Consider the following 22473-nt stretch of genomic DNA (forward strand, 5'->3'; position numbering starts at 1 on the left):
TCACTGTCTCTTTTCCCTCTCTTTAAAAAACTTCCCCACATTCCTGTTTCACCATCTGAATGGTACATATTAATGTGACTTTGTGAATCTTAGAAGAAAATTTTAAATTATTAAATCAGGAAATTGTTCACCTGTCACAAATGAATATGGAAGAGGATAAACGTAAGTCTACTAAGAGATGATGTTTTTTAATTTCAAAATTGCTTTTTTTAATTTTTATTTTTCAAACTTATTTTACTGAAGTATAGTTGATTTACAATGTGTTAATTTCTGCTGTACAGCAAAGTGATTCAGTTATACAAATATATGTTCTTTTTCATATTTTCCATTATGGCTTATCACAGAGAGAACTTTTTTTTTAAATCTTTGAGTCTTTAATTTCTTTTAATTTCTTTATTTTATTTTTGGCTGCGTTGGGTCTTCGTTGCAATGCATGATCTTATCATCGTGGTGGCTTCTCTTGTTGCGGAGCACCGGCTCGAGGCGCACGGGCTTCAGTAGTTGTGGCACGCGGGCTCAGTAGTTGTGGCTCACGGGCTCTAGAGCACAGGCTCAGTAGTTGTGGCGCACGGGCTTAGTTGCTCCGTGGCATGTGGGATCTTCTCGGACCAGGGCTCGAACCTGTGTCTCCTGCATTGGCAGGTGGATTCTTAACCACTGTGCCACCAGGGAAGTCCCAAGACAATTATATTCTATATGTGAAGAATGTGTGCATTCTCAAGGCTTAAAATGGAATTCAATCTGTAAACTATTATAAGAGAAAGTCCCTGTAAATATGGGCAGGAAAAGGATTCTGAATAATTTTTTTCCTCTTTTTGTGTGGATGGTTTTCTGGTTCCTCATTGAAAGAAAAGTGTAATAGATGTATTATTGTATCCAGGAAAAAAAGTTGTATGACTGTTTATTTTTAATGTAGTTCTAGAAGATGGAGTAAGAGCTGGCTACTCCCTAAAGACATTTTCTTTTCCTCCTGGTGGATGTATCAAAGCATGGAGTACCGCTAATGATGAAACTAAGCCAAAGCAACAGCCTGGCAGCTGGATGACATGGGGGTGAGAGGGGAGTGAGGGACCCCAAATGGGTTCCCAAGGGCTCCCTCCTTTGGGAATCCTGGAGATGGGGGAAGAGGATCTAGTTGCTTTTCTTCTTCACCTCCAGTTCTCTGGGGAAGGAAATTTGGATATGGAGGTGGCTTTAGTGGCACCCAGGCTTGGCTTTAAGCAAATTGTGAGGTAGGCAGTTTCTCTCAGCTTCTCCTCCTCCTTTAGCAACGATTCCACTCCTCCCACTCCTCTTTATCCCTTCACCTGTGCCGTCCCTCGTGCATCCATCTCAGGAGGTGCACTCGTCTCACTCGGTGTGTGCCTGTCTCTTTAAATTTTCACCCCGATCACAACTGGCCAACACCCTCTGTGGCTTCTCAGCTGCTTTGGGAGTATTGCTAAGAAGCTCCTCCCAGGAAATTTACAGGTTCTTTAAATCTTTTCCCCAGGGCCAGCTTCCTGGGTTTCAAAATCCCCCTTTTCTTTGATAAATGACTACCCAATTAAGAGAGAATTTTGATGGCAACCTTCATGGGGACAACATCTGGACCTGGTGTAGTGAGAAGAAATGTGCTTTGGATTTGCACAGACCTGGATTCCCATCCCAGGTCCTCCAGGCGGGGAGATCTACAACCTTTCTGAGCTAGTTGCCTCATCTACACAAAGGATGATAAAACCTGACTTGCTGAATTACCACTAAGATATTTATGAGAGTGCCCTATATGAGCTCCTCACTCAATGTACTAGTCTCCTTTTCTTTTACAGGGTTATTATGAGCATTATGTGAGGACATAAATGTGAAAGGGCTTTGCAACCTATAAAGCTCTCTCTACATGTTGGGTTTTTCAAATAATAATATGTTAATAACACTAATAATAAAAGCACCAGTAGGTAAGGGGAAGAGCTAAATATTTTGGTGGAGATTTGTCATTTTTATAATCTATGAATTATAGCAACAGACATCACGACCATATGTCTAAAACAAACATCAGGACCCATGATCTGACAGGTCAAAATGCATTTGTTGGGGCAGAACATTGTAAGTAGGAATTGCACCCCCCAAGTAAAAACCTTCAGATGTGTGGTCTCTGTACATGCAAATGACCATCTTTGATCTAGTGATCCTGGAAATCTACATTGCTGGTTATCAACTCATGATATTTTTCAATTCTGTTTCCAATGGCCAATAATAACAAAGGTAGTAGCGGAGTTTGGCCCCAGGTGTTCTAAGTTTGAATGTTGCTGTTTCCACTTGAGGACCAAGACCTACAAATCTCAGAAGCATTGCAGGGGTTAACAAATTGGCATAGAGTTCTGGAAAAGTTGACCAGTGTAGTTTATTTCTGTTTCAAACGTGAAAATCACCCTCCCTAATATTGTGCTGGTAGGTAAAGGAAAGAACATTGAGCAAGACTGCAGCCCCTAGAAGAGTAACAAGCCTGCCGGAAATAATGGAATGTGCATATTGGCAATTAATTTCTGTTCATGAAACTCTCTGCTGCAGATGCATGGGAGTTCAGTATGAAGAATGAACAAGACTGCTTTTGTGTAAGATCCCTTAGCTGCTGGGACCATGGGAGTGCCTTTTTTCCACAGGCCTTTTCATGAGGATTTTGCTCTTTATAACCTGTTATTAGGTTTCCGTTTGTGCTGCTGTCATTAATAGAATTTACATAGATCTTTCGGAATTTAAAAAGAAGTTTCAGATCAGCTTGGTGCTTTGTGACCACCTAGAGGGGTGGGATAGGGAGGGTGGGAGGGAGACGCAAGAGGGAGGGGATATGGGGTTATATGTATATGTGTAGCTGATTCACTTTGTTATACAGCAGAAACAAACACAACATTGTAAAGCAATTATACTCCAATAAAGATGTTTAAAAAAAAAGCTTCACATCAAAATATCTTGTTTTTTTACTTGTATTAATTTATTCACAATTATTTACTGCATTTGTTTTTGAATTTTATTTTTTATACAGCAGGTTCTTATTAGTTGTCTATTTTATACATATTAGTGTATATATGTCAATCCCAATCTCCCAATTCATCCCACCACCACCCCCACTCCCAGCACTTTCCAAAATATCATGTTTCCTTGACAGTCCTCCCGTTGGTCTTTACAATAACATTTAAACATTTTTTTAATTTAATTTTTATTTTATATTGGAGTATAGTTGATTTACAATGTTGTGTTAGTGTCAGGTGTACAACAAAGGCAATAACTTTTTAAAAGTATTATTACACAAATAAAGAAATGGTGGCTTAATAGTGAAGTAATCCCCAAAGTAAAATTACTAGCACTCCAATCCTCCGCTTTCTTCAGACAGAAAAATCGAGAGTAAGATCCTGGGATGATTACATGCAGTGATGTACCTGATAACTCTTGTTTCAAATATTGATCTGGAAGAAGAAAGCAAAAATGAGAGAGAGAGAGAGAGAGAGAGAGAGAGACGGAGGGAGGGAGGAAGAGAGAGAGAGAGAAAGCGTGCATGCGTGTGCGTGTGTTTAAGTCTCTGGTGTTTCGCCCATCCTTTCAGCTAAGCGAGGGCCAGACCTGGACCGCGGAGGAGCCTAGCGAGGGCCCCCAAAGGTCTCGCAAACTCCGCCCCGGAAGGCCCGGCTCCTTTCCTGGAGGCCCCTTAACTCTAGTCCAGCGGCGCCACGCCCCTCAGCCCGTAGCTAGCTCTGCCTCCCCGCGGCCCCGCCCCTCCCGCGGCCCCCGCCCCTTCAGCGGCCCCCGCCCCTCCCCGCCTCCCCTTAACCTAGGGCACGACAGTGCGCCCGTGCCCCATGTTCCTCCGAGCAGGTACGGCCGGGCTCTCTCCGCTTCGCCACACTCTCCGGCCTGTTCTGGTCGCCGCCATGAGCACTGGCACCTTCATCGTGTCTCAGCCGCTCAATTACCGCAGCGGGGCCCGCTTGGATCCGGTGGACGCCTCCGGCACCGAGAAGGCGTTAGAGCCAGCAACCGGTAACGGGACGGAGACCGGGCGGCAGGGCCGGGGCGGCGGGGCGGGGAACGAGGCGGAGACCGGGGTAGGGGCGAGGGTCGGGCGCGGATTGACTCTCCCCCGCCCCAGGGGTGAGCCTAGTCTACCTCACTGAACCTTCATGTAGTGCATTCAGCAGACGTTTACTGAGCACAGGTAAGTGACAGTGTAGAGTATAAAGTTGTATGTGTAGGCAGCTAACGGTGCTGTGCAAACTCGAAAGCATGTGGACCGGACACGAAGGGGGTCGTAGGAAACTGGACAGGCTGGTGAGTTGCTCGATGGGGTCATGGGTAGTTTTACAACCGCCTGAACAGAGAGTCCACAAAGTCCCCGGTGGGTGAGGTGGAGTCTTCGTTAATTATTAAATTTTAAGGTTAGGACTGCAGTAATGTCTTCAACCGTGCACGTAGCAGAGGAGTTCTAGAAGGACGGGGTGAAAAGAAACACTTATGCCAAAATGGAGGAACGCGCACAGAGGTTTCTAGTTAGCGTGAATGAGGACCTTGTTGCCGTCCCCTAGTGTTAAAATATTTCCGAACATGAACCAGAACTGGGAAAGGGAAAAAAAAATCCTGCGTTTATCCCGTGTTTAATGTGTGCCCAGCACTGTGCCAGGCCCTCAGTTTGCCCTGGGAGCTCCATAGATCACAAAGCAAATGAGGAACAGGTTTTTAGTTTTGGTTTTGCTTTGTGTTTGTTTTGCTGGGTGTTATGGAATATTTGTGAGGAGAGAAGTGTAAATGTTTGTGCAAACCAAGTGGTATGTAGCCAGAGGGATAAAACTGGATTTCAAGAGACTGGAGAACTTACATTTGACCAATAACACCAAACCACAGAGCAGCGACTTGTCAGAGCAGGAAGGGGCCACAGACACCATCAGGCTCTTCCTTAGGTAGGAGGAAACAGCCTCTTGACCCCCACCCCTATAATGATACAAAAGAAAGAAAAATTGCTCTTTATTTTAATTGCCTACAGTGTGTGTGATCCTTAAGCACTGCCTTTACCAGTTGGCTACTTAAATTTGTAACAAATAGCAGGTTTGTGAAATCTCTGGAAAAAGCAGGAGTCCCAGGTGTTCTTGTGGGAGGGGAAAAGAAACTGCTGACTTGACATCTTAGAGAATTCTTTTTAGTAGAGTCAGTCACAACCCTTGGGATTTGGGTCTAGAAAAACTGATCATTTCATATTTTGCCCAGGATAGGGAATAAGACTGAGATAAGAAAATGAGGGACTGTTTGTTTGTCTTTTCCCCATATTTGAGAAAAAATTTTTCTTGCTTTTTTTTAGGAATATCTTTTCTTGATATTCTGTTTATTAACCATATTCATCAAGTATCAGTATTATATGACTTGTATGGAACATAAACCAGTGATTTAAAGTCAGAGTTCATAACCCAGGAGACGGAGTACTTTGATTTTGTAAGACCTCTGGGATTCTCAAACATTGTTAAGGAGCATTGTGAAATAATTGATTGGAGGTTAATGTTAGTAAACCCAAATGTAAAATAGAGGAGGGCAGGGGTTCTTACCCTGAAGTTCATGGTGTGCTAGGCAAGGGACATGTTCTCTCTATAATTCTGTGATACGGTTCAGTAGATTTTTCTGGACAGAAGTCTGCAATTTTTATTAGATTCTTAAAAAGGTCAGCTGCTGGTATAAGGGTAGTCACTAAATCAAACCATACTTTAAAACAAGAAGAGGATCAATAAAAGGAAAATTGGATACACAATACTTTATTTAAAATGTGTGGCAACCAATTGAGATAAAACTGACTTTCCCTGTATATATAGGGCGAGTGATAGCTACTTTCACGTGTTCAGGAGAAGAGGAAGTAAATTTAGCTATTCAAGATGCAAAGGCTGCCTTTAAAATATGGAGTCAAAAATCTGGCATGGAACGTTGCCGAATCCTTTTGGAGGCTGCCAGGATAATAAGGGTATGTTTTAATTTAATGTCTTCCAGAAAAGTCCTCTTGCACTGTTCTGTGAGTTCTTTATGATGATTTGCAGTTAGACCTTGATGCGCTATTAGGTGATACCTTTTTGATGAAGTAGGAAGACATTTCCATATGCTCACCTTGGTATGTACAACAAGCTTTCCATCAGTGATTTCATTCTGGCTCTTGGCTCCTTGTGACATCTCCCTCGGCAGGTTTTCTTTTCCGTCTTTTTTTTTTTTTTTTTTTTTGCGGTACGCGGGCCTCTCACTGCTGTGGCCTCTCCCGTTGCGGAGCACAGGCTCCGGACGCGCAGGCTCAGCGGCCATGGCTCACGGGCCCAGCCGCTCTGTGGCATGTGGGATCTTCCCGGACCGGGGCACGAACCCGTGTCCCCTGCATCGGCAGGCAGACTCTCAACCACTGCGCCACCAGGGAAGCCCCTCTTTTCCTTGTTTGTTGGAGTGATAATGTATCCTTTGTAGCTTGTCTCCTTTTCATTTTACTATGTATACTTGTTTCCTTTTTACTTTTTCCTCTGATGACTCTTAAGTTCACTTTTCGTTTTACTTTTTACCTTAGCTGCCTGGAAGATTTCATAGATTCATCAGTGTTCCCCTCTTAAGAAATAAAGTTTAGCTTTTTACAGTCTTAAAGAGCAAAAGTACTAGATTGTCATTACAGAAAATTAGAAAATTCAGAGGATATACACCAAAATATAAGTCAAGGCTATCTCTCAGTGTAGGACTGTGATGATTTTCTTTTTTCCTCATCAGTGTGTTATTGTCAGAAACTGAGGGTCTAAGAGTTACCCTACTTGCAAGGTTATATGTGTATTCTGACAAGAGACATGAAGCTTTCTGGATTAGGGAAAGGGTTTATTACAGCGCCCAGATGCTGTACCCAGAGCAATACTTTAGCACTAGTTTTCTGAGTCCCAGTCCCCATGGGGTGATGCAGTGAGAGGCAGGTGTTAACCCTGTTGCATGCAGTCGTTGCACCACAGGAGAGGAACCCTAAAATTATGAGACTCAGCTTTTATGGGGGCTGCACATCTGCCCATTCTCTTCTCTGGAGAGAGGTTACTCATTAAGCAGATCTCCTAAGGGGGGAAGGTGTCATTAGGTTTACTACCCTGGAATAGAAGCAGATGTCTCCAGGAATAGGAAGTAGAGAGCTTTATATCTCCACATCCCTCCAGTGACCTCTATCTTTCAGGAGACCCCGTCTCTGCCTTCTAAGGCCTTTGTTTTTCAGTCAGCTTGCCAGTGTCCTTTGCTCAGAAAACCTGGACCATGCAGTAGTGTCAAAATATTCCTGGAGAATTTTCTCCCAACAAGGTATTTTCTGCTATTAAAATTTATTTTTTATTTGATAGATTAAAAGTGGTAACTCAAAGCTGATAATTTATTATTCTGATTTGTCTCTCACGTTTTCCTTGTGCATAAGCATTTGGGCTGTAATATCTTCTTAAGAACTGGCTCCTTTATCATTATAAAATTACTTTTTAAATCCTGAATAATATCTAATTTTTTTTTTTGCTCTGAAATGGACTATCTGATATTAATTTTCTTTTCCTTTAAACTCCCCATTCCATTTTCTTTAATATCTTATGTAATATTTTTACATATTACAGTCAAAAATATATTACTATATTTCTCTAAAGCTCTTGTCTGATGATCATACCCTGGATCTGCCTTTACCCAAAACTATTCCGTAACTAAACAAATCCCACCTTCTGACCACAGCCTACAGTTATAGCTCTCAGTTGTTTCTCGTAGTGATTTTTCTAGTTAATCGTGATCTGCAGTTCTTTGCCCCTTCCATTTTTAAACTATGCACAATTATCTTTTATAAGATAAAAATATTTGATATTTTCCTACATTTTTAGCATTTCTAGTGCTTTTCATTCCTTTGGGTAGGCCCAAATTTCCATCTGTTACCATATTTTTTTTTCTGCTTGAAGAAATTTCTTTAGCATTTTTTATAGTGCAGGTTTGCTGGAGATGTTCTTTCAGGTTTTGTATGTCTGAAAGTCTTTATTTTGCTTTCCTTTATAAAGAATTCTAGGTAGATAATTCTAGGTTGACAGTTTTTTCTTTCAGTACTTTAAAGATGTTGCACCACTGTTGTCTGGCTTGTGTTGTTTCAGAAGAGAAGTCTGCTTTCATTCTTATTTTCGTTCCTCTGTTTTTTCCCCCTTTGGCTGCTTTTAAGATTTTTCTTCTTATCACTAGTTTTAAGCAATTTCATTATATCTTCCTTTTTTTAAATTTAATTTTATTTTTTTATGCAGCAGGTTCTTATTAGTTATCTATTTTATACATATTAGTGTATATATGTTAATCCCAGTCTCCCAGTTCATTCCACCACCCCCCGCTTGCCCGCTTGGTGTCTGTATGTTTGTTCTCTACATCTGTGTCTCTATTTCTGCCTTGCAGACTGGTTCATCTGTACCAATTTTCTAGATTCCACATATATGTGTTAATATATGATATTTATTTTTCTCTTTCTGACTTCATTCAGTATGACAGTCTACATCCATCCACATCTCTACAGTGACCCAATTTCATTCCTTTTTATGGCTGAGTAATATTCCACTGTATATATGTACTACATCTTCTTTATCCATTCATCTGTCGATGGGCATTTAGGTTGCTTCCATGACCTGGCTATTGTAAATAGTGCTGCAATGAACACTGGGGTGCATCATTATGGCTTTTGATGCAGTTTTCTTTATATTTCTTTTGTTTGGAGTTTATTGATCTTGAACCTGTACACTTACAGTTTAGTTAAATTTGAAGAAATATTGGCTATTATTTCTTCAGATATTTTTTTTCTGCCCCCTTTTATATCTCCTCTTCTTCAGAGCCTCCAATTACATATATGTTGGGCTGCTTCAAACTATTCTACAGTTCACTGATGCTCTGTTCATTTTTTCCACAGTTTTTTTCCTCTGTGTGTTTTATTTTGGGTAATTTCCATTGTTATGCCTAAAGTTCATCTATCTTTTCTTCTATAGTGTCTAATCTGCTATTAATCCCATCCAGTGTATTTTTCATCTCTAGAAGTTCAACATGAGTCTTTTTTGTCGTTGCTCCACATTGCTCCCTAACATACTCATGTCTTCCTCTGCCTTCTTGAGCACATGGAATATAGTTATAATAACATTTAATATCCCTGTCTACTAATTCTGTCATCTCTCAATTCTGGTTCTGTTTCTATTGATTGTTTTTTTTCCTCCTGGTTAGGCGTTATATAACATTCCTACATTTTGCATGTCTGGTAATTTATTACCAATAGACACTGTGAATTGTATGTTGTTGGATGTCGAATATTCTTGTACTTTAAAAAATATTAATGAACTTTGTTCTGGGACACAGTGAAGTTACTTGGAATCAATTTGATCCTTGCAAGGCTTGCTTCTGTGCTTTGTTAGGTATGACCAGAGAAGCTAATTTTGCCCCACTAGTGAATACCCTTTTGAATACCTAGCTTGATGCTCTGTGTATTAGTGAGGTTTTTCTCACTGTGGCTGGTGGGACCATGAACTATTCCTGGCTCTGTGTGAGTTTGGGGGATTTTTTTCACCTTTTTGGTTAGTTTTTTTCCTGGCCTTGGGTAGTGTCCTCACAACTGACCAGTTCTCAGTTGAAGACTTAAGGGGGATCTCTGGGGTTCTCCTGTGCAGCTCTCTTCTGTCCCATACTCAGCCTGCAGACTGTAGCCATCACATACTCCCTGAACTCCCAACCTGTTTCCTCAACTCAGAGTATCTGTTGGGCCCCACCTAAGTTCCTCCTCGCTGCTCTGTGATGAACTCTTTCCAGGCAGTAGGCAAGAATACGTGTAGGGCTCACCTCATTTGTTTCCCTCTCTCAGGGATCACTGTCCTGAGCTGTCTGTCCAGTGTCTGAAAATTGTTGTTTCATGTATTTTACCTGGTCTTTTTAGTTGCTTAAGGTGGAGGCTAAATCTGGTCCCTGTAATTCCACCTTAGCTGGGAGCCCATTGACTCCTAGTGAAGTGAATGGTTTTTGGTATATTTATTGGTCTTATGTTTCCTTTTCACTTTGAATCTTTTGATGCTTTTTATCAGATTATAAAGATCTTAATGGTAGGCCCCAATCATTTCTTAGTTGGAGTGTTCTTATGAAAGTAGCTATCGTTTGGCTTTAAAAGGAGAGAGAAAATGTGTTTTAAAACTGTGATAACACATTTACATATAAAAAGATTGTGTATATAGATTATGCACTTGCCTTCAGTGACTGCTTTGCTCAGCTCCGCCTCTTAAAGCAAGCAGGGGCTCACGCTTGTCAAGGTTTAGTGGGCATGTCTTTGCTCAGGTGGTTCTCTTATAAAAGCTAAACACTGAGCTTGCTGGGGGGTTTGAAGTGAAGGAGAGAGGTGAGTCTCCTGCCCTTTGCTTCTTCTCTTTCATCCCAGAGGACCCCTGGTCAGGTCACATGTGAAGCAGGGTGGTGGAGAGGATGACAGGGGTAGATAGGAAGTACATGTTTCCCAAGAAATACTTAACAGCAGTACATTGTCATGGTGGACAGTTTTGTTCTGTGATGGCTCTTGTACTAGTAGGGGCAGGAAACTTATATTGTTTTCCCCTTCTCCCTCTGCTCTCCTTATTCTGGGAGGGTAAGCGAATACCGTTTCCCTGAAAGCAATATTAAGTGTCAGTAGAGATCCACTTGGACTCTTTGATAGTTTTCGTCAGGGACTTTTTTTGATGATCCTTGAAGGTATGTTAAAAGATCTAATAATGGCTTTTTATTTTATTTTTTAAATTTTTGGCTGCGTTGAGTCTGCATTGGTGTGCGTGGGCTTTCTCTAGTTGTGGTGAGCGGGGGCTACTCTTTGTTGCGGTGCATGGGCTTCTCATTGAGGTGGCTTCTCTTGTTGCAGAGCATGGACTCTAGGTGCGCGGGCTTCAGTAGCTATGGCACGTGGGCAGGGTAGTTGTCACTCATGGGCTTAGTTGCTCGGCGGCATGTGGGATCTTCCTGGACCAGGGCTCAAACCCATGTCCCCTGCATTGGCAGGCAGATTCTTAACCACTGAACCACCAGGGAAGTCCCTCATAATGGCTTTTTAGAAATAACCTTTTTTGTGAGGGTAGAGAATGCTGGAATAAGACAAGAAAAATCTCAGAAGGCCAGCCAATAACTTGAATTTTCTCTTTGAGTTCAAACCTTGAAACAGTCCTCAAAGCTAATTGCCTGTCCATTGTTTACCAAAAAAAAAAAATAATAATAATAAAACTTCCTTTCTTAGTAAATATTCCAAGGCTTTTCAGCGATAGTCACAGATTACTTCCTGTCTGTCCACTCTTGTATTAATGTGGAAGACAACAGCATTTCACTTTTGCCAGTTTAATATTTCTTCATGTGTTTGATTCATCAGTGTATTCATGCTGATTAGTGAACCAGTACCTACTTCCTTTTTAGGGATTAGTTGCCCTGTTGCATTCTAGAAATGTAGTTTAAGTCACTTACGGTTGATCGTGCCTTTTGAAAATGTGTTTCATGTTGATCATACTCAACAGATCCAAGAAGGGGAATAACTTACACCTAGTTAAAGAACTGTTACATCAGAACTGATGCTTGTTGTCCTTCTAGGTACCCTCTTTCCAGTATTCAGTAACTGGGAAACAAGTTAATTGTTAAAAAGTTGTTTTGGTGAGTATAGAATCAGAGAAAGAGAAGGTAAATTGCTGGTTTAAAAGGCAGTTTATTTTAGACTGTGTTGAATGTAAACAAATTATCCTTTCTGAAGGAACATGTCTATTCAGTAATTGCAGAATTTATTTAGAAGTTACTAACTTCCTTTTTTATGCTTTTTGTTTTTTATTTTGTTTTTTCTTGGTTTTTTGGCTGTGAGGCATGTGGGATCTTAGCTCCCTGACCAGGGATCAAACCTGCACCCCCTGCATTGGAAGGCAAAATCTTAACCACTGGACCACCAGGGAAGTCCCACTAAGTGAGACTCCTTGAAGTGAGCTCCTTGAAGGCAGAGACTGGATCTATCCTTTTTTTCTTAGGCAGTCATTCCGCATTTGTTACTATCTCCACTTCACTTAGTTGTTGTTCTGGGGTTTTATCCTGTTCCTTCATCTGGAACATATTTCTCTGCCATCTCATTTTGTCTAACTTTCTGTGTTTGTGGTCTCTGTTCTGCAGGCTTCAGGGTTGTAGTTACTCTTGCTTCTGGTGTTGTCCCCTCGTGTAGGAGGCTGGTCTAGAGGCTTGTGCAGGCTTCCTGGTGGGAGGAACTGGTGCCTGCCCACTGGTGGGTGGATCTGGGCTTTGTCCCTCTGGTGGGCAGGGCCATGTCAAGGGGTGTGTTTCGAGGTTGTTGTGGGCTCAGGAAGACTTTAGGTAGCCTGTCTGCTGCTGCGTGGGGCTGTGTGCCCACCCTGTTGGTTGTTTGGCCTGAGGCATCCCAGCACTGGAGCCTATAGGCTCTTGGGTGGGGCCAGGTCTTGGTGTCGAAATGGCGGCCTACAGGAGAGTTCATGCCAATGAGCACTCCCCAGTACGTCTTCCACTAGTGTCCTTGTCCCCACAGTGAGCCACAGCCACCCTCCGCCTCCCCAGGAGACCCTCCAAGACCAGCAGGTAGGTCTGGCCCAGGCTCCTATGAAGTCTCGGCTTTTTCCCTGGGTCCTGGTGCGCATGAGACCTTGCGTCTGCCCTCCAAGAGTGGAGTTTCTATTTCTCCCAGTCCTGTGGAGTTCCTGCAATCAAGCCCTGCTGGTATTCAAAGCCAAGTGCTTTGGGGCTCCTCCTCCCGATGCCAGACCTCCAGGCTGAGGAGCCTGACATGGGGCTCAGAACTCTCACTCCTCTGGGAGAACCTCTGCCATATAATTATTTTCCAGTTTGTGGGTCTCCCACCTGGCGGGCGTGGGATTTGATTAGATTGCGAATGCCCCCCTTCTACCATCTTATTGTGGCTTCTTCTTTGTCTTTGGATGTAGGATATCTTTTTTGGTAGGTTCCAGTCTTTTTTGTCAATGGTTATTCAGTAGTTAGTTGTGATTTTGGTGTTTTCATGAGAGGAGGTGAGCTCAAGTCCTTCTACTCTGCCATGTCTGGAATTCGACAAATATGGAATGAATGAATCAAAGCACTTTATACCTCTGGTCTTTGTAGAAACAGAACATGTCCAAATATCATTATCAAACTGTCCTTTTATGTATTTCATACTGATTTTCATATTCCTCCTTCCATCTTTTCTGAGATTTGTACTCAATCTTGATAGAGTTTGTGTTAATTAGATGCTTGTGTTAATTTCTGTTGCTATTTCATTTTGCTTCTGGTAAGCCTTACTGATTATCAGCTTTAATAAGATAATGCATCTTCTTGTCAATTATTTGATTCATCTTTTATGTATGTTTAGATTTTGACCACAATGTTTATTTTAAATTGGATCCATAATAGCAAATATCTATTTCTTACATATTCAATTTTTTGATCTCCTTTAGGGGCATTATTTAGCTTTTCTTTTTAGGTCTAATTTCCCAAACTTTTTCCTTCATCCCTGGACTCTCTTACCTCTAAGTTGTATAAACTACATCTGGAAACAGTATTAGAAAAGAGAATTGATGAGTACTAAGCATTAGAAAATAATTGTCTTGTGATTATCTTATGATTTTAACATGCTGCATTTCTTTGGGTGAATTAAAGCCGTGGGTATATAACCTTTTAAATGCCGATTGTGTGTTTGGCTGTTTTGTACAGTTTTCCTAAGTAAGGACTGTTTGCTCTTACTCTATACATGCAAACACATGCACATGTATCTATACATATTTATACAGATGTACATATATAATATTTATTTCTCAAAACATTCCTTTTCTAATTGATCTTGAAATGAGGTGTTGGTCTTGTATCTGTGACAGTTATTTGATGGGGAGAACAGGGTACTGTTTAGCAATAAGTTTTATTTCTCTTCCAAATGTCCCATTGACATTCCTTCTGTTTTCATTGAAAGTGAAAGCTGTTTCTATTTTTAAAAGTTGGGCAATGTATTCTGGTTTGACTGTTGAATGTGTTGAGGTGTGTGGTAATTTGTCTTAAATCTGGTCTTCTGTTTCACCCAAAGGATCGGAAGGATGAAATCGCCACTGTGGAGACCATCAACAACGGCAAGTCCATCTTTGAGGCCCGCTGGGACATTGACACTTCCTGGCAGTGCCTGGAGTACTATGCAGGCTTAGCGGGATCCATGGCCGGTAAGCCCTCACCTGGCCTTCTGTGACCAGCTGACAAGGAGGCAGGAGAGCAGAGCCTGGGGGGTCAGGGTACAGATTTTGGAATTAAGACAGGCCTGGGTTAAAATCCTGGGCTTATCACTCTCTACTTCGGTGACACTGAGAACTACTTTATCTTTCTTTATTTAAACTGGAGATGGTAATCTCCATCTTCTTGGTTATTATAAGGATTAAATGAGATGTGTATGTAAAGCACCTAGCCTCATACCTGAGCTGTAGAACAGGTTGTGGAAAAACCAGTTCTTGCAAGAGTCAGTAAGTACATCATATTTATTAGTTTTACCTACTTAGCAGAAAATTTTCTTTGTCTAGGAAGTGTACAAAGAAACAGTTTACAGTTTACGTGTCAGCTGGTTTAGCAGGGCCCATGAGGGCTGTGGGGAGCCGGAAGTCTGAGGTTTCAGGGTCCTCAGACTCTTCAGCTGCTGAGTCTTTCCCCATTTCTGTTTCATTTCATCTAAGTTATGTAGTGGATGCTTGGTTAATTTTTAGAGGGTTATACTGAGTTGAACGAACATGGTTTTGAAGGATAGAAAGGACTATTTACGTGACGAGAACATGCGGAAGCAGTGTAAGAATGACTAGAATGAACAAAAGAACAGAGGTGTTGTGAGCCCAGTGGCTGGGGCCTGGGAGGGGGCTGGTCTGACAAGTCCAGAGTGAGTCCAGGTGCTGGTGGAGTCTTGGGACAAGCGGTACTGCACTCTTCTCTACCCTCTTTTTCCCCTTAGGCGAACACATCCAGCTCCCCGGCGGATCCTTTGGTTACACCAGAAGGGAACCACTAGGGGTGTGTGTCGGAATAGGAGCGTGGAACTACCCCTTTCAGATCGCCTGCTGGAAGTCGGCTCCAGCTCTGGCTTGTGGTAAGAATGAATTATTCCTCTACATGTGAGCCACCCTTTCTCCCAGGACACGGTTTCACCCCTGCCCTACCCCTTAGGGAGCTTTGAGGTTATACACACAGACCGTGTCTACATTATTCCCATTTTTATTTAATTTATTTTTGTTTATGGGAAGGAAGAAAGTTAATTTTGGTCTTGGAGGTCTTCCTTTTTTAAACTGTCAAATGAATTAGATTTGTGCTACTTGTAAGTTCTCTTCCTTTATGGACAAGAATTCTGGGCATGAATTTCTGTGTAGGGGGTAGCACTTAGGAGTTTTGACTTCATTTAGGAAGCAGAAGATAAACTTCCTCCTTCATTTGTGTCTTAAGAGAAGTGATAAACAAGGCTTCCATCAGAGAAGCTTTGGCTGATTAACAAAAAGTTTTCTCATGCTATTTAAAGAGAAGAATCTGTCGGAAAAGAAGACATTGTACCTTAGAAAAACTGTCAGGTTAAAAAAGCTTTACTATTAGGACACTCTATTGAAATGCAGCTTTTTTCTTTTTGCTGCTTCACGTTCTTTTTGCACATTTCTCTGTGATAGAGGAGAAATAGAATTAAGTTACTAGCTTTGGGTACTTGCATCAAATTAATTAACCTTTCTGGTCTTCAGTTTCAACTCTTATAAAATGGGTCTGATCATACCTACTTCTTACTACTGTTGCAAATGTTGAGATTAATATATGCAAAAAGGCCTAGATATGCAAGTGTAAGGTATTATTGGCTGAGACACTGCAAGTGTGTGGCTTGGGGTCTGTTTAATGAGAGAAACCAAAGTGGGAAGAGCAAGATATATTTACTTATTAATAACATTTTTGACCTAGCATTTGATGGGGAACAGGAAACAATTGGAGGGGCTTCCCTGGTGGTGCAGTGATTAAGAATCCAACTGCCAATGCAGGGGGGACACAGGTTTGAGCTCTGGTCCTGGAAGATCCCACAGGCCACAGAGCAACTAAGACCGTGTGCCACAGGTACTGAACCTGTGCGCCTAGAGCCCGTGCTCCGCAACAAAAGCCACCGCAATGAGAAGCCTGCACACTGCAACAAAGAGTAGCCGCCGCTCACTGCAACTAGAAAAAGCCTGCATGCAGCAACGAAGACCCAACACAGCCAAAAATAAATAAATTAATTAATTAATTAAAATTTTAAAAAAGGAAACAATTGGAGTTGTTCTTGATGTGTCTTCTTGTCCTGTCTTCAAAGGATCCTGTCTTAAAAGTCTTCCTGTGTTTGTGTCTCGGTAATGCAGGTAACGCCATGGTCTTTAAGCCTTCTACCTTCACACCTGTGTCCACACTGCTGCTGGCTGAAATCTATACTGAAGCCGGCGTGCCTCCTGGGCTCTTCAACGTGGTGCAAGGAGGGGCTGCCACAGGCCAGTTTCTGTGTCAGCATCGCGATGTGGCCAAAGTCTCCTTCACTGGAAGTGTGCCCACTGGCTCAAAGGTAAAGACAAGACCAGTATAGGAGAACATAAATGGCATGTAGATCCGGCTGTGTCAAGCCTCCCCAGAATATATGTTGGAGGCTTATCCTCTGATTTTACCCAGCTTGTATTGGCAGGGAGTCTGTAGGTATTATTGGGCAGAGGTCTGAAGTGTGCTTTAAAAGTATGAAGGATAATTAGAACAGCCCACTTGTGTTAGGCTCATTGGGGATGGGAGTCATCTTCTCCTGCCTGTGTCTGAGAGGGCAGGCCCTGAGCTGTCACTTGTATTGTTTGGTGACTTACCTCATCTATAGCAGCCACCTCGGAAGAAAGGGTATTTTCTCAGTTTATTTCAGATTCATTGTTTTGACCTTAGTTTGTGCTCTGAACTGTGTCCGCCTTGAACATAGTAACAGTAATACAAAAGAGTTTCTGCCCATGACAGTCAGGGGAATTGATAGTATTTTTTAAATGAACTCCCTATTCAGACTATCAAGTGCAATTCTGAGGATTCTCTTCAGTGTTCTGGAAAAGAATATTTCAAGTAGACAGAGTACAAAGTATACTAAGAACAAGGCTGCAGGTCATGCATAGTTCAAGATGACTTTGGAGGGTCAGGATCTTGTTAACGTAGCATGTAATCTCATTGGTGTTAGACTTCTGAATGCTTTTGTTCTTGTTCTGTAAGATCATGGAGATGTCAGCTAAAGGAATTAAACCTGTTACCTTGGAACTTGGAGGCAAGTCTCCACTGATCATCTTCTCAGATTGTGATATGAAGAATGCTGTGAAGGGGGCACTGATGGCCAACTTCCTCACGCAAGGCGAGGTGTGTACCTGACCCTGGAAGAGGTTTAATAAGAATCTCGACCCCTTCATCTCACAGCGTGTTTTCTTTTTCTTTTTTTTTTTTTGCGGTACGTGGGCCTCCCACTTTTTTTTTATTTTTTGCGGTATGCGGGCCTTTCACTGTTGAGGCTTCTCCCGTTGCGGAGCACAGGCTCCGGACGCGCAGGCTCAGCGGCCATGGCTCACGGGCCCAGCCGCTCTGTGGCATGTGGGATCCTCCCGGACCGGGACACGAACCCATGTTCCCTGCATCAGCAGGCGGACTCTCAACCACTGCGCCACCAGGGAAGCCCTCAAAACGTGTTTTAAAGCTTATTTTGAAATAATTTCAGACTTACAGAAAAGTTGCACAAATAGTACAAAGAATTCCAATCTATCTTTGAACCAGGTCCCTCAGTGTTAACATTTTATCACATTTACCATTCTGTTGGTATGTCTATACCTACATATGCATATTATTACTGTTTTTTTTTCTGATCTGTTTGAAAGTTGCAGACAGAAGATCCCTAACCTCTACATTCCTATGTGTATTTCCTAAAAACAAGTGCATTCTTTTAAATAAGTACAAAATACTTAGTAAAATATATAACTTGATATTAATGTAGTACTGTTACTCAATCTATAGCCCTTATTCAGATTTCTCCATTTGTTTGACTAATGTCCTTTTAGAAACAATTTTTTTTTTTGCTGGTCCAAGATCTAATCCAGGAAGATGCATTGCATTTACTTGTTGTGTCTCTTTACTCTCACTTAATCTGGAACAGTTTTGAAGTCATTCTTATCTTTCAGGACCTTGACATTTGTGAAGAATACAGGACATTTATTTTGTGGAATGTCCCTCATTTTGGGTCTGTCTAGGTTTTGTCTGTTTTTTTTTTTTAATTGGATTCAGGTTATGCATTTTTGGCAAAACACCACAAAAAAAGATGTTTTATATTTCACAGTGGTGTTGCTGACTTTGATCACTTGCTTAAAGTGGGTCTTTACTGTAAAGTTACTGTTTTTTCCTTTGTGGTTAATAAGTATATTGTAGGAGATAAAGGGAGACTATCTTGTTCCTTATCAAACTTTGACCTACTAGTGTTAGCACCCTTTGTTGATGTTTGCTGGAAACATTTTTTTCTGGTGGTCACCAAGAAAAATTGGTGTATTTCCAATTCTGTTACTCTTTCTACATTTATATAGTTCACTGTCTATTACAAGAAAGAACTTTTTTCCCTTTTCCCTAGTTTGTTTTTCATTCATTATATCAGCATGCACCAATGGATTCTTATTTCATTCTGCAAGTTATAACCCATTACTAGTATTATTTATTTTGATGCTCAAATAATTGCAGATTCAGATAGTGGGAGCCTCTTTCTGTGACTTTTTGATATGTTCTCATTATTCTTTGAGCACTTCTTTACTTCCTGGCACAGCAAGGCGTTCTAGACACGTCTTGTGCTTTCTCTGGTGGAGCTCTGTAATGAGCCATTTCGCTAAGGAGGCTTGGTTCCATTTAGTGGTAGATGGTATTTAGAAACCAAGATCTGGGTGCCAGCTGTACTCGTTTCTACTGGAGTATCATTGCTCATATGTCTTCTCAGAGGCCAGAGCCAGGAAATATATATTCGGCATATGTGTATGTATGTATACACACATCTATTTATGTATCCATCTATATTAATAACTACAAGTTTATACAGATATTTCCAGTCATTCCAAAACTGCAAGGTTTATTTTAGCCTCCTCCCTTTCATATTTATAATTTCCTTCTCTGACAGTGAGACATTTAGCTTCCATTACTCACAATATATGTAATTACTCTGTCCTACAATATGTTTATAATAGTTTCAGATTTGTGAAAGTACACTACTGTGAAAAATAAACCTTCTAACTAGAGGGCAACATTTTTTTTTTACAGCTCTTTTTGTCTTTAGCCTGGGGTACAGTTAAAATTCTGTGTTCAGAAGTTAATGAGTCAGTTCTTCCTTCACCACCCCCTTCAGTATGGTTATGATATTCATTTTAAATAATGAGTTTATTCATTTCTGTTTTTATTTCATTTGGGGTTTATTTTCACCCATCCTTGCTTTAGGCGAAATACTAACATGGTTCTAAATGTCAGAATTTTACCAAAAAAGGAAACAAATGGCACTCCTCCTATCCCTTCTACTCATTCCCATTCCCTCCTTCTTCCAATCCATCCCTATCCAACCAAACCTGTTTCTCATTTTTCCTTCCTATTTCTTTTTACACAAATGACCCGGTACTTGTATATTTCTTATTTTCTCTTCTTTCCTCAACACAAAAGATAGCAGAATTACTGTTTTGCTTTTTTCACTTGGAAATCACTTCATTTCATAGAAATCTTCTTTCTTCTTTATATCTGTGTAGTATAATTCCTTGTATAGCTGTTAGTTTATTCAACTACTCTCTTTTGGATGGGATTTAGTTTCCAGTATTTTGTGATTACAAACAGTTCTGCAGTGAATAACCTTGTGCACGTGTGTGTTCACATGGTTGGAGATATATTTTCAGAGTAAATTCCTAGAAGTGGTAAATGTAATTTTTTGTGCCTATTTTTTTGTGGTAAAATATATATAATGTAAAATTGACCGTGTTAATCATTTTTGAGTGGACAGTCCAGTGGCATTAAGTACATTCACACTGTTATGCAGCCATCACCACCATCCACCTCTAGAACTCTTTTCATCTTATAGGACTGAAACTCTACACATTAAACAATAACTTCTTATATCCTTTTCTTCCCAGTCCCCGGTAACCACTATTCTACTTTCTATCTATATGGATTTGACTATTCTAGGTATCTCATATAAGTGGAATCAAACAGTATTAGTCCTTTCGTGTCTGGCTTATTTCACTTAACTTAAGGTCTTTAAGGTTCATCTATGTTGTAGCATGTGTCAGATTTTTCTTCCTTTACAAGATTGCATAATATCCCGTTGTATATGTATGCCACATTTTCTTTATCCATTCATCTACCGGTGGACATTCAGGTTACTGCTACCTTTGGCTATTGTGACTGGTACTGCTGTGAACACTGATGTGCAAATATCTATTCAAGTCCCCACTTTCACTTCTTTTGGGTATACACCCAGAAGTGGAATTTCTAGATCATATAGTAATTCTGTGTTTAATTTTTCAAGGAATTGCCATACTGTTTTCTACAGCAGCTGCACCATTTTACGTTCTCACCAACAATGCACAAAGGCTCTAATTTCTCCACATCCTTGCCAATACTTGTTATTTTCTGGTTTTATTGGTCGCAGCCATCAGAGTAGATGTGAAGTAGTATCTCACTGTAGGTTTTTATTTATATTTCCCTTATGATTAGTGATGTTGAGTGCATATATAATTTTGTAAGATAGTGCCATATTCCCCTCCAAATGGGTTGGACCAACTTGCATTCCTACCAACAATATATGTGTGCCTATTTCCTCACGAGGTAAGGGGTGATACTTCATTGTAGTTTTAATATCAATTATCTAATTATGAACGAGATTGAACATCTTTTCTAGGCTTAAGGACCATTTATATGTGTGTGTGTGAATTGTGCATAACTTTTATCCAATTTTATATTGAACATCTAGTCATTTCCTTCAATTCTTTTTGTAGAGATTTTTTTCTTATTCACACATAGTGAAGTTCACTTTTTTTCTTTTTGGCCGTGCTGCAACACTTGCAGGATCTCAGTTCCCCAACCAGGGATCAAACCCGGGTCCTTGGCAGTGCAAGCGCCAAGTCCTAACCACTGGGCTGCCAGAAAATTCCCAAGTTCACTTTTTTTGGTGTGTTATACTATTAGTTTTGATTTTCCCTCAGTTTTTATAAGTTATTTAAATATTGGTGATAGTACCCTTTATCTGTGATGTACGTTGTAAATGTTTTCTTCCAGTTTGTTGTCTTGGCTTTGTTTAGGATGTTTTTGCCATGCAAAAGATTATTGATTTTATGTAGTCAAATTTATCATTTTTTTCTTTCATTGCACCTAGATTTTGAGTACTAGTTAGAAAACCTTTTCCTGCACCTAGGTTATAGTAGAATTCACCTATATTTTCTCTTGGTAATTGGTTTTTTATTCTATATTTAGATTCCTTATACATTTGGGGTTTACTCCTGTGTACAGTATGAGATTGTATCTTTTTTTCCACATGGGTAACCAGTGGAACCATTTGTTACTAATTCATCTTTACTCTAGTGGTTTTAGATTCCACCTTTATCGTAAACTAAATTTCCTTGAGTGCTTGGATCTATTTTTGGACTTTCTTTTCTGTTCTACTGTTCTGATATCATTTGAGTAGCATTTATGTTCATGTCTGTGGGAGGGTCTAAATAGTCATTACTTGTGTGTGTTTTTTTTTTTAAAATTTTGGTTGCGTTGGGTCTTTGGCACTGCGTGCGGGCTTTCTCTAGTTGCAGCGAGCAGGGGCTACTCTTCATAGCGCTGTGTGGGCTTCTCATTGTGGTGGCTTCTCTTGTTGCGAAACACGGGCTCTAGGCGCACAGACTTCAGTAGTTGTGGCACACAGGCTCAGTAGTTGTGGCTCGCAGGCTCTGGAGTGCAGGCTCACTAGTTGTGACGCATGGGCTTAGTTGCTCTGTGGCATGTGGGATCTTCCTGGACCAGGGATCGAACCCATGTCCCCTGCATTGGCAGGGGGATTCTTAACCACTGCACCACCAGGGAAGTCCCATTACTTGTGTTTTTAGAGACAAACATTGACTCTGAACCGCCCTAGGTTTTTATTAGACTGAAGGCCTCGGTTCTTGATCTATTTTTACTCTTCAGTCCCTTCCACTCTTACTTCCTGCTCTCAAAATATACAGCCAAATTGAGGATCTGAGATGAAGAAACAGAAGTCCTATGGGTCATGTGGATCTGTTCATTGCTTTAAGGAAATTTATACAAAAACAAAGGCAGAGAGTTTGTGTGTGAGGTACTATGTCCACAATTACACGTGTGATCCTATTCAGTATGGTGATCATTTTTAGAAGTGGAACTAACCTTTAAAGAAAGTATACTGTCTCTTTTAAATTTAAAGCTGTT

The 22473-nt window shown here is 40.9% G+C and overlaps 1 protein-coding gene across 6 annotated transcripts in view; it reads left to right on the forward strand.

Annotated features, from left to right (window-relative positions):
• Positions 1–3791: 3791 nt before the first annotated feature.
• The window catches only part of ALDH9A1 (aldehyde dehydrogenase 9 family member A1), a 28559-nt gene continuing 9877 nt past the window's right edge, over positions 3792–22473 (forward strand). Inside the window, exons 1-6 of one of the 6 annotated variants that reach the window (XR_012331870.1) lie at positions 3792–4011; positions 5823–5968; positions 14087–14216; positions 14987–15121; positions 16395–16591; positions 17263–17403. Coding sequence is in view for 5 of the 6 variants with exons in the window: in XM_073804843.1 (XP_073660944.1) it covers positions 3831–4011; positions 5823–5968; positions 14087–14216; positions 14987–15121; positions 16395–16591; positions 17263–17403 (930 nt within the window). In the remaining variant the exon portion in view is untranslated. Of the gene's footprint in view, positions 4012–4171; positions 4300–5822; positions 5969–14086; positions 14217–14986; positions 15122–16394; positions 16592–17262; positions 17404–22473 lie in introns of those variants that run through there. The other 5 variants (XM_073804843.1, XM_073804842.1, XM_004328910.3 and 2 more) reach the window with 5 other exon arrangements.

The sequence above is a fragment of the Tursiops truncatus genome, chromosome 1 (assembly GCF_011762595.2).
Source record: "Tursiops truncatus isolate mTurTru1 chromosome 1, mTurTru1.mat.Y, whole genome shotgun sequence".
Classification (NCBI taxonomy): Eukaryota; Metazoa; Chordata; class Mammalia; order Artiodactyla; family Delphinidae; genus Tursiops; species Tursiops truncatus.